General features: G+C 40.7%; 1 protein-coding gene across 1 annotated transcript in view; it reads left to right on the plus strand.

The window, feature by feature from the left end:
- The window catches only part of B3GAT2 (beta-1,3-glucuronyltransferase 2), a 74,953-nt gene extending 57,180 nt beyond the window's left edge, over window positions 1-17,773 (plus strand). The window contains 2 exon segments of the mRNA XM_010848495.1: window positions 17,418-17,566; window positions 17,656-17,773. Coding sequence (XP_010846797.1) covers window positions 17,418-17,566; window positions 17,656-17,742 — 236 coding nt within the window. The 3' untranslated portion in view covers window positions 17,743-17,773.
- Window positions 17,774-17,779: the final 6 nt, after the last annotated feature.

A 17,779-nucleotide genomic window follows, 5' to 3' on the forward strand; every position in this document is an offset into this window, starting at 1 on the left:
AAACTAACATTGCAGTCTTGAAATAAGCCTCATTTGGTCATGATTTGTTGTTGTTCAATTGCTATGTCATGTTGGACTCTGTGATTTCATGGACTACAGCACACCAGGCTCCACTGTCCTCCATTATCTCCTAGAAATTGTTCAAATTCATGTCCATTGATTCAGTGATGCTATCTAACTATCTCATCCTCTGCCACCCCTTTCTCCTTTGACCTTTGATCTTTCCCAGCATCAGAGTCTTTTCCAGTGATTTGGCTCTTCGTATCAAGTGGTCAAAGTATTGGAGCTTCAGCTTCAGTGACAGTCCTTCCGATGAATATCTAGGGTTGATTTCCTTTAAGATTAACTGGTTTGATCTCCTTGCAGTCCAGGGGTCTCTCAAGAGTCCTCCAGCACCGTAATTAGAAAGCATAAAATTCTTGGGCACTCAGCCTTCTTTATGGTTCAACTCTCATATCCGTACATGACTACCAGAAAAACCATAGCTTTGACTACACAGTCCTTCATTGGCAAAGTGAGGGTCTCTGCTTTTTAATATACTGTCTAGGTTTGTCATAGCTTTTCAAGGAGAAGTATCTTTTAATTTCATGCCTATAGTCACCATCCACAGTAATTTTGGGGCCCAAGAAAAAATATGTCACTGCTTCTGTTTTTTCCTCTTCTATTTGCCATGAAGTGATGGGACTGTATGCCATGATCTTAGTTTTTTTAACATTAGGCTTCAAGCTAGCTCTTTCACTCTCCTTTTTTACCCTCACCAAAAAGCTTTTTAGTTCCTCTTCGCTTTCTGCCATTATAGTGGTATCACCTGCATATCTGAGGCTGTTGATATTTCTCCTGGCAGTCTTGATTCCAGCTTGTGAGTCATCCAGCCAGCATTTCACATGATGTACTCTGAATATAAGTTAAATAAGCAGGATGACAATATACGGTCTTGCTCCTTTCTCAATTTTGAACTAGTCTGTTATTTCATGTCCAGTTCTGTTAAATTTTGACCTGCATACAAGTTTCTCAGGAGACAGGTAAAAATTTTCCAATTTGTTGTGATCCACAAAGTCAAAAGCTTTTGCATAGTTAATGAAGCAGATGTTTTCCCAGAACTCCCCTGCCTTCTCCATGATCCAGCAAACATTGGCAATTTGATCTCTGGTTCCTCTGCCTTTTCTAAATCCAGCTTGTACATCTGGAAATTCTTGGTTTATGTACTGTTGAAGCCTAGCTTGAAAGATTTTGAGCATTTACTGGCATGTGAAATGAGCACATTTGTACGATAGTTTGAACATTCTTTGGCATTGCCTTTCTTTGGGATTAGAATGAAAACTGACCGTTTATCTTTTAAGTTTTTGGATTCAATTTGTTAGAACTTTTAAGAATTTCTCTGCGTTCATGAGGGCTGCTAGTCTGTAGTTTCCTTGTAATGTTTCTGTTTGACTCTGGCATCAGGAATTTGAAAAGTATTCTCACCTTTCCATTCTCTGGGAAACTTGTATTATTTCTTACTTAAACATGTGGTAGAAATCACCAATGAAGTTGTCTGGGCCTGGAAGGTCTTTTTTACTTTTTTTGTTTTGGTGAGAAGATTTTAACTATAAACTTAACTTCTTTCATTGATTCAGGACTATTCAGATTATTTTCCATGACTGAGCTTGATGGCTTGTGCCTTTCAAGGAATTTGCCCATTTTTATCTAAGCTGTGAAATTTACTTCCATAAAGTTGTTCATAATACCCTCAGTATCATTTTAATGTTTGTAGAATCTGTATTGATACTCCTCTCTCATTCTTGGCATTGATAATTTGTCTTATTTTTTCTTGATAAGTAAAAATAGATATTGATCAGTTTTACTGAGTTCCCCCCTCAAAGGACATGGTTCTGATTTCACTGATTTTCTTTGTTGTTTTATACTTGTATTTTAGTAATTTCAGATCATATTTATTAGTACCTTTTTTCTATTCACTTTGGATTTTATTTCCTCTTCTTTTTCTAGTGCATAAAGACCAGTGGTCAGGTCACTGAGTTGAGATCTTCTTGTCTAATAAAAATCTTTAGTGCCTGGTGTCAGCATCACGGGAGTGTGACACACTCCCTTTCTCTCCCTCAGTCTACAACCAATAAGACATCCATAATTCAACAAGGTTTCCTCTGCCCAACATACCAGGATGCCAAAGAGTCCCAGACACCTGTTTATCTAGAGGTAGGTGGAGCCTACGATCCTGACCCTTTGACCACTGCAGGTGAGCCTTCATCCCCAGAGAACCAGTAGCAGCAGGGACATCAGTGCACACGAACCTGGAGTCCCAGTGCAGCAGGGCCCTTGGCTGCAGGAAACCAGGCAGGAGTGGCAGCATCCCTCCACAGCATCTGCAACTCTAGTCCCCTGCCTGCAGCTGCACCTCCCTAGCCACCCCTTACGTGGCAAAGGCTTCCGCAGCCCCAACTCCCCGGCTCCCAACTCTCTATCACCCCCTCACTGCTGTAGAGCCTGCGGCTCAGGCAACCCTGGATGCAGTGGAGGCAGCATCAAGTTGCTGGGTTATCAGTGCCCCAAGTTGTGATGAAAGGGACAGCAGCGATGAAGGCAACAGCATGAAACCAGCAACCCCAGAGACACAGCAGCAACAAGGGTCTGGGGACAGCTCTGGCAGAGGCAACGGAGGTGGGAAGTGCCGACTCTCAAATACAGAGGAATCCAAGGTGAGAGAGGCCAGAAACTTGGGCCACCTACTAAAAACCAAAGAAAGGCCTCTCATTTCTAACCTGTCAAATTGTTGGAATCAAGTTTCAAAAAGCTTTACCTAAATAAGAAAGGTGTTCACTAGTTTAAATGTGCCAACAAACGAACAACTTATCAAGTACCATTAAGAAGCATGGTAACAACCTCACAAAAAGAAAACAGATCTTCAGAAACCAAAATTAAAATCATAAAATACTGCAGTCTAATGGACTGAGAATTCAAAATAGTTTTCATGGAGAGATTCAGCGAGCTACCAGAAAAACTCAGAAAGGCAGTTTACTGAGCTAAGGAATAAAGTTAACACACAGAACACTTCACCAGAGAGACTGAAACTCTAAAAAAAGAACTAAATGAATATTCTGGAGTTGAAGAACTCAATAAAGGAGATAAAGAACACACTAGAAGGAACTGGAAATACAGCAGACTGCATGGAAGAGAGAATTAGTGAGCCTGGAGACATGAGCAGAAATGATACAAGTAGAAGAGGAAACAGAAATAAGATCTAAAAAGAAAAAAATGAAGAAATTCTGTGAGAACTGTCCTACACTTTTAGGAAGGGGAATGTTATGGTGATGGGTATCCCAGAGGGAGAAGGGAGCAAAGAGTTTTTTAAGGGAATAATAGCTGAGAGTGTCCCAAACCTCAGAAGGAATGGGGTATACAAGTCTATAAAGCTAAGAGAACACTTAGTTACCTCAATGCAAAAAGACTGTCTCCGAGACACATTATATTAAAACTGTGCAAAGTCAGTGACAAAAAGAAATTTTAAAGGCAGCCAGGGGAAAAAGGATGGTCACCTACAAAGGAACCCTCAGTAGGCTACCAGCAGATTTCTCAGGAGAAACCACAAGGCAGGACAGAGTGGAATGGCATACTCAAAATATCGAAAGATAGTAAAATTGGCAGCCAATTCTATCCAGCAAAGGAGAAGTAAAGAAATTCCCAGAGAAACAAAAAGCTGAGAGACTTCATGCTACTTAGATATGCCTTACAAGACATGCTGAAAAGGAGCTTTTTGACTATGGCAATAAATAGAATCAGAAAATTGCAACTTCTGAATCAGGATAGGTTGTTAAACAAATATAGCATAAAGATTATAGAGGAGAAACTGTAAAATAACTGTAACTATCTCAGTGGAAAGGAACTCACAATATTAAGAGGGATAATTTGGGACACCCCTTCGTGGATCACAGCCTTGTCCTGGCGAAGGGGCTTGCATAACTCAATGAAGCTATGAGCCATGCCATGGAGGGCCACCCAAGATGGATAGGTCATAGCGGAGAGTTCTGGAAAAACACGGTCCACTGGAGGAGGGAATGGCAAATCATTCCAGTATTCTTGCCAGGAGAACGCCATGAACAGTATGAAAAGGCAAAAAGATATGACATTGGAAGATGTGTCCCCCAGGTTGACAGGTACAGTATGCTACTGGGGAAGAGTGGAGGGCAATTACTAATAGCCCCAGAAAGAATGAAGCTGCTGGACCAAAGCAGAAATGATGCTCAGCTGTGGATGTGTCTGGTGGTGAAAGTGAAGTCTGATGCTGTAAAAAACAATACTGCATAAAAACCTGGAATGTTAGGTCCATGAATCAAGATAAATTGGATGTGGTCAAGCAGGAGATGGCAAGAGTGAACATCAACATCTTAGGAATCAGTGAACTAAAATGGACGAGAATGGGTCAATTAAATTCAGATAACCGCTATATATACTACTGTGGGCAAGAATCCCTTAAAAGAAATGGAGCAGCCCACATAGTCAACAAGAGTTTGAAATGCAGTACTTGGGTGCTGTCTCAAACGACAGAATGATCTCAGTTCATTTCTAAGGCACACCATTTAGCAACATAGTAATCCAAGTCTGTGCCCCCAACCACTGATGCCAAAGAATCTGAAGTTAAATGGTTCTATGAAAACATCCAAGACCTTCTAGAACTAACACCAAAAAAAGATGTCCTTTTCATCATAGGGGGTTGGGGTGTAAAGTAGGAAGTCAAGAGATACCTGGAGTAACAGGCAAGTTTGGCCTTGGAGTACAAAATGAAGCAGGGCAAAGGCTAACAGAGTTTTGCCAAGAGAACACACTGGTCATAGCAAACACCCTCTTTCAACAACACAAGAGACGACTCTACACATGCACATCACCAAATGGTCAATACCGAATTCAGACTGATTATATTCTTTGCAGCTGAGAACGGAGAAGCTCTATACGGTAAGCAAAAACAAGATCTAGAGCTGACTGTGGCTCAGAGCTAAAGCTCCTTATTGCAAAATTCAGACTTAAATTGAAGAGAGTAGGAAAAACCACTAGACCATTCAGGTATGGCCTAAATCAAATCCCTTATGATTATACAGTGGAAGTGAGAAACAGATTCAAGGGATTAGATCTGATAGACAGAGTGCCTGAAGAGCTATGGATAGAGGTTCATAACACTGTACAGGAGACAGTGACCAAAACCATCCCAAAGAAAAAGAAATGCAAGAAGGCAAAGTGGTTTTATGAAGAGCCTTTACAAATAGCTGAGGAAAGAAGAGATGCAAAATGCAAGGGAGAAAGGGAAAGATATACCTAACTGAGTGCAAAGTTCCAGAGAATAGCAAGGAGAATAAGAAGACCTTCTTCAATGAACAATGCAAAGAACCAGAGGAAAACAATAGAATAGGAAAGACTAGAGAGCTCTTTAAGAAGATTAGAAATACCAAGGGAACATTTCATGCAAAGATGGACATAATAAAACACAGAAATGGCAAGGACCTAACAGAGGCAGAGGAGATTAAGAAGAGGTAGCAAGAAAACACAGAAGAACTGTACAAAAAAAGTATTAATGACCCAGATAACGACGATGGTGTGGTCACTCACCTAGAGCCAGACATCCTAGAGTGTGAAGTCAAGTGGACCTTAAGAAGCATTACTACCAGTAAAGCTAGTGGAGGTGATGGAATTTCAGCTAAGCTATTTCAAATCCTAAAGGATGATGCTTTTAAAGTGTTGGACTCAATATGTCAGCAAATTTGGAAAACTCAGCAGTGGCCACAGGACTGGAAAAGGTCAGTTTTCATCCCGATTCCAAAGAAGGGCAAGCCAAAGAATGTTCAAACTACTGTACAATTGCACTCATTTTGCATGATAGTAAGTTTACGTTCAAAATCCTTCAAGCTAGGTTTCAGCAGTACTTAAGTCGAGAACTTCCAGATGTACAAGCTGGATTTAGAAAGGCAGAGGAAACAAAGATCAAATTGCCAACAACTGGATCATAGAGAAAGCAAGGGAATTCCAGAAAAACATCTACTTCTGCTTCATTGACTATGTTAAAGCCTTTCACTGTGTGGACCACAACACACTGTTAAAATTCTTAAAGAGATGGGAACACCACAGCTCATTAGGTGCCTCCTGAGAAACCTGTACACAGGTCAAGAAGCAACAGTTATAACCTTATGTGGAACAACTGACTGGTTCTGAATAGGGAAAGGAATATGACAAGGCTGTATACTGTCACCCTGTTTATTTAATTTGTATGCAGAGTACATCATACGAAATGCCAGGATGAATCACAAGCTGGAATCAAGATTGCCAGGAATATCAAGAACCTTAGATATGCAGATGACTCCACTCTAATGACATAAAGTGAAGAGGAAGTAAAGAGCCTCTTGATGAAAGTGAAAGAGGAGAATGAAAGAGTTGGCTTGAAACTCAACATTCAAAAACTAAGATCATGGCATTTGTTCCCACAACTTCATGGTAATTAAAGGGGAAAAGGTGAAAACAGTGACAGAATTTCTTTTGGGGGGGCTCCAAAATCACTGTGGACAGTGACCACAGCCATAAAATTTAAAAAGATGCTCCTTGCAAGGAAAGTTATGACCAACCTAGACAGCATATTAAAAAGCAGAGACATCACTTTGCTGACAAAGGTCTCTAGAGTCAAAGCTATTGGTTTTCCTAGTAGTCATGTATGGATGTGAGAGTTGGACCATCAAGAAGGCTGAGCACCAAATAATTGATACTTTCAAACTATGATGATGGACAAGACTCTTGAGAGTCCCTTGGAAAGTAAGGAGATCAAACCAGTCAATCCTAAAGGAAATCAACCATAAATATTCATTGGAAGGACTGCTGTTAATGCTGAAGTTCTAATACTTTGGCCACCTGATGTGAAGTGCCAACTCATTGGAAAAGATTCCGATACTGGCAAAGATTGAAGGCCAAAGAAGGGGGCAGGCAAAAGATGAGATGGTTAAATAACATCACCGATTCAACAGACATGAATTTGAGCAAACTCCGGGAGATAGTGAAGGACAGGGAAGTCTGGTATGCTGCAATCAATGGGGTTGCAAAGAGTCGGACATGACTTAGTGACTGAACACACAGTTTAAGACAACAAAAACATAAAAGAGGAAGAGAAAAAGAATGGAATGGTATAGGCAAATGAAGATAAGATGCAAATAGAAGAAAATGGATTACTTTACATTTGAGACATTTCATACAATTTTCATTGTAACCACAAAACATAAATGTAGAGCAGAAGCACAAACATAAAAAAGGAGGAACTGAGAAAAACATCTTAGATAACCACCAAACTAAAATGGCAGACAAATATAAAGAGAAAGCAACATGGAGTTATAGAGCAATGAGAAACAAAAGATTAAAATGGCAGTACTAAGTCCTCATTCATTAATTACCCTATATGCAAATGAAGTGAATTCACCAGTCAAAAGACACAGAGTGGTTGGATGGATTAAAAATAAGACCCAAGTATATACTGTCTCCAAGAGACTCACCTCAGCTCTAAAGACAAACACAGGCTCAAAGTGAAGGAATGAAAGATAATACTCAAAGCAAAATCAGTCAAAAGAAACCAGGTGTAGCCATACTCCCCTCTCAGCTAAACTAGTCTTCAAGCCAAAAGTGGCAAGAAGAGACAAAGATGGACAGTATATAATGATAAAAGAAACAATTCAAGAAAACATAATGGATATGTGTGTGTGTGTATCCTAACATAGAAGTACAAGAAAATATAAAATAATCTTGAAAGAAAAGTTATGACCAACCTAGATAGCATATTGAAAAGCAGAGACATTACTTTGCCAATAAAGGTCTGTCTAATCAAGGCTATGGTTTTTCCTGTGGTCATGTATGGATGTGAGAATTGGACTGTGAAGAAACCTGAGTGCCAAAAAATTGATGCTTTTGAACTGTGGTGTTAGAGAAGACTCTTGAGAGTCCCTTGGACTGCAAGGAGATCCAACCAGTCCATTCTGAAGGAGATCAGCCTGGGGATTTCTTTGGAAGGAATGATGCTAAAGCTGAAACTCCAGTACTTTGGCCACCTCATGCAAAGAGTTGACTCATTGGAAAAGACTCTGATGCTGGGAGGGATTGAGGGCAGGAGAAGGGGATGACAGAGGATGAGATGGCTGGATGGCATCACTGACCCAATGGACGTGAGTCTGAGTGAACTCCGGGAGTTGGTGATGGACAGGGAGGCCTGGCGTGCTGTGATTCATGGGGTCGCAAAAAGTCGGACACGACTGAGCAACTGAACTGAACTGAAAAATTATTGTGTTGCTGACACCAACACAATAATAGTAGGAGGCTTTAACACTCCACTTACATCAGTGGGTAAATCATCCAGACAAAAAGTCAACAAGGAAATAGCAGCCTTAAGTGAAATATTAGACCAGATAAACTTTATAAACTTATACACACTATTCCATCCAAATGTAGCAGAATGCACACTCTTCTCACGTGCACATGGAACATTCTCAAGGAGAGATCATATGTTGGGACACAAAACAAGTCTCAATTAAGAATACTGAAATCATAACAAGCATCTTTTCTGATCAGAATGGTATGAAACTAGAAGTCAACTATAAGCAGAAAGCTGGAAAAATGACAAATATGTGGAGATTTCAGAACATGCTACTGAATAACTCTTGGGTCAATGAGGAAAGCAAGGGAGAAATTTTGAAATATCTGAAGACAAATGAAGATGAAAGTACCAAAATCTATGGGATGCAGTAAAACAGTATAGGAGGGAATTTTATAGCAATATAAACCTGTCTCAAGAAACAAGAAAAACTCAAACAATTTAACCTTATACCTAAGTGAACTAGAAAAAGAACAAATAAAGCCCAGAGTGAGCAGAAATAAGGAGACAGTGAAGATCATAGTGGAAATAAATGAAATACAGACTTTCAAGACAATAGACAAGATCAAGGAAACTAAGAGCTGATTCTTTGAAAATGTAAAAAAAAAAAAAAAAAGCAAACCTTTAGCTATACTCACTAAAAAAAAAAGGCTCAGATAAATAAACTCAGGAATGAAAGAGAAGAAATTGCAAAGAATACAACAGAAATAAAAAGTATTATAAGAGAATACTATAAATAGCTGTATGTCAACACATTGGTTGACCTAGAAGAAATGGATGAATTCTTGGAATCATATAACCTTCCAAGACTGGATCATGAAGACACAGAAACTATGAATAGGCCAATCACTAGGAAGGAGATTGAACCGTCATCAAGAAAACAAAACTCCAGAACCAAATGGCTTCACAGGAGAATTCTACCAAAAATTCCAAGAAGATTTAATACCTGTGCTTCTCAAATTTTTCCCAAGAAACTTGAAGAGGAAGGAATGCTGCATAACTTAATAATAAAGTCAACATTATCCTGTTCCCCAAACCAAAAAGAGAAACAGACAAAAATGAAAATTATAGGCCAGTATCTTATGAGCATAGATGCAAAAAATCTCAACAAAGTATTAGCACACTAACTACATTAAAAGGATCATAAATCATGATCAAGTGGGATTTATTATAAGGATACAAGAACGGTTCAACATCTGCAAATCAATCAGCATGATACACCTCCTTAACAAAATGAAAGATACATACATACATACATACATATATATATATATATAATCAATAGATGCAAAAAAAGCATTTGACAAAATTCAACACCCATAGAAAAACTCTCAATAAAATGGGTATAGAAGGAACATAAATAACATAATAAAGGCTATATATGTCAAGCCCACAGCTAACATTATATTTAATTGTGAAAAACTGAAAGCTATCACAAAGATCAGGACAAGACAAGGTTGCCCACTCTCACCACTCTTATTAACAGAGTATTAGAAGTCCTAGCGAGAGCTGTCAAGAAAAAGATATAAAGGGCACACAAATTGGAAAGGAAAAAGTAAAATGGTCACTTACAGAAGATATGATAGCTATATATACAAAACCCTAAAGTCTCCATCAAAAAAAAAAAAAAAAACTATTAGAAGTAATAAATGAATACAGTAAAGTTTCAGTGTACAAAATTAGTATACAGAAATCGGCTGTGTTTCTATACACTAACAATGAATTATCAGAAAGAGAAATTAAGAAATGCCATTTATAATTTTAAAGAATACCTTGGAATAAATTTAACCAAGGAGGTAAAAGACCTGCATACTGAAAGCTATAAGACACTGATGAAAGAAACTGAAGAAGATGCAAAGAAATGGAGTTAATGTATGCTCATGGGTTGGAAAAATTGACACTGTTAAAATCACAAGGAGCAATCTACAGATTCAATGTAATCCCTATCAAAATCCCAATGACATTTTCCACAGAAAATGGATAGAACAAAAAGTTCTAAAATTTATATGGATCCACAAGAGACGCCCAAATGGTCAAAATAAATAAATAAATAATGACAAAGAATGAAACTGGAGGTATCATGCTCCCTGATTTCAAATTATACTATAAAGGTGCAGTAATCAAAATAACATAGTATTGGCAGAAAAATAGACACATAGATAATGGAATGGAATTGAGGCCCCAGGAATAAATCCACATGTATATGGACAACTAACCCATAACAAAGGAGCAAGGAACATAAAATGGAGAAAGGACAGTTTCTTTAATAAATGATGTTGGGAAAACTAGACAGTGACATGCAAGAGTGAAACTTGACCATTATCTTACACCATATACAAAATTAACCTAAAATGGATTAAAGGCATGAATGTAAGGTCTGCAACTACAAAGCTCTTAGGCGCAACCTTAGCAGTATATTCTTAATATAGATCTTAGCAATATCTTACTGGATGTGTTTCTTCAGGTAGGGAAAACAAAGGCAAAAATAAACAATTGGGACTATATTCAACTAGAAAGCTTCTGCACAGCAAAGGAAATCATCAACAAAATGAAAAGACAACCTACCAAATGGGAGATGATATCTGTAAATCATATATCTGATAAGGCACTAATATCCAAAATACATGAAGAACTCATACAGCTCAAGAACAACAACAACAAAACAATCCTGATTAAAAATTGGGCAGAAGATAGGTAGACATACAGGTGACCAACAGGCACACAAAAAGATGTTAAACATCACTAATTATTAGGGAAATGCAAATCAAAAGCACAATGAGATACCATCTCACACCTGTTAGAATGGCTATCACCAAAACGGCAAGAAAAACAAATGTTGGAAAGCATATGGAGAAAAGGGTACACTCTCACACTGTTTGTGGGAATGTAAATTGGCACAGCTACCATAGCAACTATGGTATGTAAAACGGAATGGAGATTCCTAAAAAACAAAAAAAACCCCAAAAAACAGTAAGAATAATTAACTTCTAGCTATTCTACTTCTGGATATTTATCCAAGGAGCACAAAAACACTAATTCAAAGAAACATACACAACCCTGTGTTCTTGGCAGTATTATTTACAATAGCCAAAATATAAAAATAGCCCAAGCGCCCCTCGGTGAATGAATGGATAAAGATGTGGTATATACACACAATAGACTCCGTTATTTAAAAATTTTTTTAAAAAGATGAAATCCTGCCATTTGTGACATGGGATGGACTTTGAGGGTTATTATGCTAAGTGAAGTAAGTCAGGTAAAGACATTTAAATATGGTATGATGTCACTCATGTGTGTGGAATCTAGAAATACACAAATGAACCAAATGGAAGAAACACACAGATAGAGAGAACAGAGTAGTGGTTCCAGAGAGGAAGGCAGTCAGAGAGAACACCAAATGGGTAAAGACGGTCAGCTTTTTGTCGGTCACGCTGTAGTGTGTACAGAAGTTGAAATACAATGTTGTACACATGAAACATGTTTCTAGTGATTCCATTATAAACATACATATTTTCATTCTACATTCTCTTCTGGATAAGTTATTACAAGATATTGAGTACAGTTCCCTGGGCCATACAGTAGATCCTTGTTGGTTATGTATTTTATATATAGGAGTATATGTATGTTCATCCCAAACTCCTAATTTATCTCCCCTCTTTCTCCTTTGGTAACCATAAGTTGGTTTTCTATGCCCCTGAGTCAGATCTTCATTTTGTAAATAAGTCCATTTGTATCATATTTTACATTCCACACAGAGGTGATATCATGGTTATTTGTCTTTCTCTGTCTGGCTTGATTCAGTCTGATAATCTCTAGGTCCATCCATGTTGCAGCAAAAGGCATTATCTCCTCCTCTGTATGACTAATACACCATTGTACGTATGTACCACATCGTCTTATCCATCCCTCTGTTGGTGGACATTTAGCTTGCTTCCATGCCTTGGCTATTATAAATAGTGCTGCTCTGAACACTGGGGTTGCAGAGTCAGACACAACTGAGCAACCAAGCACGAACACAAACACAGGGGAGGGGGGAGGCATATATATCCTCAGATTATAGTTTTCTCCAGGTATATGCTCAGCAGTGGGATTGCTGATCTTATGGTAATATAACATCATAAACCAATGTTACCTCAACAAAAGATTTTACACGTTTACTGCTTTAAAAAAACTTATTTGGCGGCTCGAGTCGTAGCTGCGGCGTGCAGAATCTTCATCTTGGCTTGTGAAATGTTTGTTGCATTACGCAGGGTCCTTTGTCGAGGTGCACGATTCTTTAGTTGTGGTGCACGGGCTTAGGTGTTTCTCGGCATGTGGGATCTCAGTTCCCCTACCAAGGACTGAATCTGCATCCTCTGCGTTGCAAGGAAGATTCTTAGCCACTAGACCACCAGGGAAGTCTCTAGTGCTTTTAAAAGTAATTTTTCATCTACATACTGCTTTAGATGCTCTCACAAATTTTGATGTTTTTGTTTTCAGTTTACCATTCTTTTCCCATTTTTTTTCTCTTTGATTTGTATTTAGAATTATGTGGTTTAGTTTCCAGATATTTGGGAGATTTTCCAGATATCTGTATATTATTGATTTCTATTTTGATTTAACTATGGTTAGAGAAATATTTGGGGCAATTTGCATTCTTTTAAATTAAGACTTATGGCCCAGACTAAGGCCTATTTTAATAATATCCCATGTGCACTTGAAAAGAAAGTGTATTCTGCTGTGTTGAGCGGGGTCCCTGGTGGCTCAGCTGGTAAAGAATCCACCTGCAATGAAGGAGACCTTGGTTTGATTCCTGGGTGGGGAAGTTCCACTGGAGAAGGGATAGGCTGCCCACTTCAGTATTCTTGGGCTTCCCTGGTGGCTCAGCTGGCAAAAAATCCACCTGCAATGCGGGAGACCTGGGTTTGACCCCTGGGTTGGGAAGATCCCCTGGGGTCACAGCCAGACAGGACTGACAGACTAAGAATTTACTACGTGACAAATTTAAGGCCAAGTTGGTTGACAGTGTTAAGTCTTAAATATTCTTTCCTTTTTCAAATTTAGAAACATTTCAGCTGCTAGTTTTTCAAATATATTTTTTTCTATCCCCTGCTCCCATCTTTCATTGTTTCCATGACTTGTGTGTGTGTGTGTGTGTGTGTTGGTGATTTTCCTTTTGTGTTTCCTTTGGCAGGTTTCTATTATTTATTAATCTTTTATTCTGCAGTGTCTTATATTAATCTCACCTAGTGTATTTTTCATCTCAGACATTGTATTTCATCAGAGTGAGCTCACTTTGTTCTACTTAGCATGTTTAACCTTTCCCCTACCTTTTTGAACATCTTAACTGTTTTTATGTTTTAATATCCTTGTTCTAACTTCTATCATCTGTGCCATTTCTGCTGACTGAGTATGGGATTATAATTTCCTGCTTCTTTGCTCATCTGGTCATTTTTGTATCTGAGGCATTTACAAGTTGGTTGCTAGGTACTAGAAAAAAAATATGTGTTCAGTTATTTATAATAGATTGTATTTATATATACACTTATTTTACATACATACACACATGAAAGTAAAATAAATGTATATATAAGTACTTTACATACATATATACACACACATGGGCTTCCCTGGTGGCTCAGGTGCCTGCAATGCCGGAGACTTGGGTTCAATCCCTGGGTCAGGAAGATCCCCTGGATCAGGAAATGACACCTCACTCCAGTATTCTCGCCTGGAAAATTACACGGATGGAGGAGCCTGGTAGGCTACAGCCCACGTGATTGCAAAGAGTTGGACACGACCGAGCACACACAAAAAAACAAAAAATACACACCCATATGTAACTATACACACATGGGTATGTATATAATTATGCGTTTGTAGATTATATAAGTAATTTACTATTAGCTTTTTTTCTGGGATACAATTAAGTTACTTAGATTCCTCTTTTCCAGGCTTACCTTGAGGTATCTAGGCAAAACGAGCCCAGGCTTCCTTTTAGCGCTTGTTTGGCCTCACGGTGGACCAGCGGCCGTGCGAGCACTCTCCTGGGTGCCCTGCTCTCACCCACTGCACCCTGGCTGTGGGGCATGTGGCCAGTCCAGCCCCGAGAGGCCTCCAGGGACTGACCCACCTCTTTCCAGTGTTTCCGGCCTGGCCTCGGGGAGTCTCAGCAGCATCTGCTGAGCAGACCCAGTGGGACTGGGGGCGAGTGCTCTGCAGACAACCATGCTCCCGCTCCCCAGGGTGATGCCCCATGACTTCCAGGTGTCTTGTCCTCCCCGAGTTCTCAGCTCTGTTTCTCAGCTCAGAGGCAGCAGAGCTGTGTGTGTTTCCCTCCCCGGCGTGTGGCCTTGAAACACACTTCAAGCAGGACTCTGGGGCTCACAATTCTCTCTCTTCTTGGAGATCTGTCCTGTGCACTTCTTATCCAATGTCTGGAAACTACTTTTCCAAATGTTTTGTCTGGTTTGTATGGCAACAGAGAAAACCCAGCCCTTGCGGCATTAGCCGTATGTCTGTAGGTGGTGAACACACGCTGGGCCAGCCCAAGCTTCTAACTGGGAGGGACCAGACCCTCTGCCCTATTCCATCTGTGGAAGCCAGGAGATCCTGCTCTGTGAAAGGGAACAACCAGCGTTCATTTGCACTTCATTTTTTACCCAACTGACCAGAATAGAGACTCCTACTCCCATGATTTTTGTAAGGCTCCTAGAGTCTCAAAAGCTTCTGAAAAACATTTTTAAAACTAACATTTCAATTTCACTGACAAAAAAAAAGGGTACATACTTGAGGCATAGATAATTGGAAATGAAAAAAACTGTTGGAAGCAATGTTTAGGATGCTTGCTCAACTTCCAGAGGGTAGGTCCTCACTCTGAGGTTCACAGCAGGTTGAGATGATGCCCAGGGCTTGGCCTGATCACTGAGTGGTTCCTGGTGCTGCTGTGATCACTTCCTTTGAAGACCTCACTGAGCAAGGCCTGGCAAAGGGGGGAGGGGTGTGACCTGCCCCCCAACCCACACCCCACACTCCAGTGGGGCCAGGACAGGGCCTTGCAGCAAAGCAGCATGTAGCTTCCCGCTTGCCGCCACCTCTGCCTGAGGGGTGGACTCTGCCTCATAACTGCTGTTAAGAGCCTGCAGGATATTTCCGAGCTAAGGAAATCGAGAAAACACTGAATCCTCCAGTGGTCATGATGATGAATGTGTTAGTAAGGGAAAATGAAGGGGAACAGATCAAAGTGGCATCATATAACTTTCACAGTGACTGCAGTACAATTGGGACCCGTTTTTTTTTTTTTTTAAATGAGAATGAGGAAATAAAATCAGTACCTTGAAGCCATGTGAGAAATACACCAGGACCTTCAGTCTGCTTGAGAAGGGCAGATGCTGAATTAGGAAAAGAGGATGAAGCTTATTGAAAACATTTAGAAAACCAGAAACCTTTTAACTCTTACTCTTGAGTTGACCGAGTAGAAGTCACTCTATTGTGTTAATTTGAACCTTTGGCTCTTGGGGGACCCATGGCTGTTGGAGCTACATCTGAGGAAGGCTTCAGACTTGTTAGCAAAGTGGGGTGAAATGCAGGGGGCCTATGCCACCTCCTCTCATCATATTAATAATATTTACAATGGAATTTACAGTTACGTGCTTTAGGGTCCTTTGAACGGAGCTGTGCAGTTAGTGGGGTCTTTCTGTTCCCTAATTTCACATCAGACATGAGGGGAGAGGGTGTCACGCCTCTCGTGGATGAGGAAATGGAGTTTCAGAATCGAGAAAGGCTCAGTGGCTGGGCCAGTTCTCAGCCACAGGGACCCACAGGAAATGGAGGCTGCTGACTCCGCGTTCTGCCAGGACACGCTGTCCCTGCGGGACTGGTGGATACACCAGGCTGGTCCTGGGATGACTGTAATTTGCAATCATCTCCTTGTTCTGCCCCACTCAGGCCCTCTGTACCCGCCTGAGTCTGTAGGTGGCACAGTGGTATCTCCCCAAAAGGCAGCGGGGCTGGGAGCATGGGTCAGGCCAGGCTGGCACCTGCAGAGGTTAAGAGGATGCCGCTGGGTGTTCCCACAGCTCCCCCACAGCTGACTGCAGTCATCTCATACTTGGCTAACTATCCTTTTGCAAAAAAGCAGCATAAATCAATCCAGTTCATGTAAGGAAGGGCAAAAACTTGCTAAGAAAACATTCCTGGAGATTGGTCCTCCGAACTGTAGAAGGTGCCTGGCTTTACAGTCAGCTTAGGCATGAGGAGCAGAGGTCGGGCGACAGACATCTAACAATCATGATGTCTGTGACAGCTGTTTGCAGACATGCCTTGTGGCACACTTAACGCCGAGCCTTTAATACTGTTTGTTAAACTACAGATTAGATAGTAATGACTTTTCATTAAGGCCAAACCATTTAAGGAAATTGACACTACTTTGTATCCCTGAAAAATGAAATACAGAAACCAAATTTATCAAATGGCCTGATTTCCCCTGAACTGACTTATAGCCCCAACTCCCTTCAGATGGAATCAAACTGAAAACTTACAGCAAATTACTATTACAGAGTATTCATTTCCCAGCTAACTGACCTGATTGTATTGGTCAGTCTTCTGACCGCAAGGGCCATCAGAGCAGTGCTGGCTTCGGTAGGGACACAGGGAGGTGTCAGAGGTCACGTAGGGTAGGGACTCCCCCAGGGACGGGCAGTCTGTGTGGTTTTCAGCTGCGTTCAGGCCTCAGTCATTCCCACAGGGTGAAAGTGAAGGTGTGACGACCTCCATGAATTGCACCCTCTATCTTATCAACAGAGCAGACTTCATACTTTACAGTTGGCCCTCCGCAACCCTGGCACAGACCCTGATCGGGGCAGCAGACTCTGGTGCAATGGCAGACTGTCCTTCTGAGACTGTCACGCAGGTAACGCTCTGGTTCAACTCTGTGAACCAAGACTTGGCTCAAAATATGTACTGAAAAAACAACTTCTGACGTGACCAGATATATATATATATATTTTCTTTAAGTACACCAGTATCTTAAACTTTTTTTTTAACTTTTCTTACAAAGGATTTGCTGTAAGCCTTCAGGTCATCTTGTCCAACCCCAAAGCTGTATTCAAGCGCCGTGGGTCCCAGCCGGGGATGCAGGAATCTGACTTTTTGAGGCAGATCACGACTGTTGAAGAACTGGAACCAAAAGCAAATAACTGCACCAAGGTACTCTCTTCACTTGTGCCACCTTCCCCCGCCCCTGCCCTTGCTGTGTGCCTGCCTGAGCATGCCTACCCACCAGGTCTCCTCCCCAGGTCCTCGTGTGGCACACTCGGACGGAGAAGGTGAACCTCGCCAACGAGCCCAAGTACCACTTGGACACCGTGACGATTGAGGTGTGACGGGGCTGCCCTGGGCCTCGGGCCTGGGGGGGGGCGG

Source organism: Bison bison, unplaced genomic scaffold (assembly GCF_000754665.1).
Source record: "Bison bison bison isolate TAMUID 2011002044 unplaced genomic scaffold, Bison_UMD1.0 scf7180017864268, whole genome shotgun sequence".
In the NCBI taxonomy this organism is placed as follows: domain Eukaryota; kingdom Metazoa; phylum Chordata; class Mammalia; order Artiodactyla; family Bovidae; genus Bison; species Bison bison.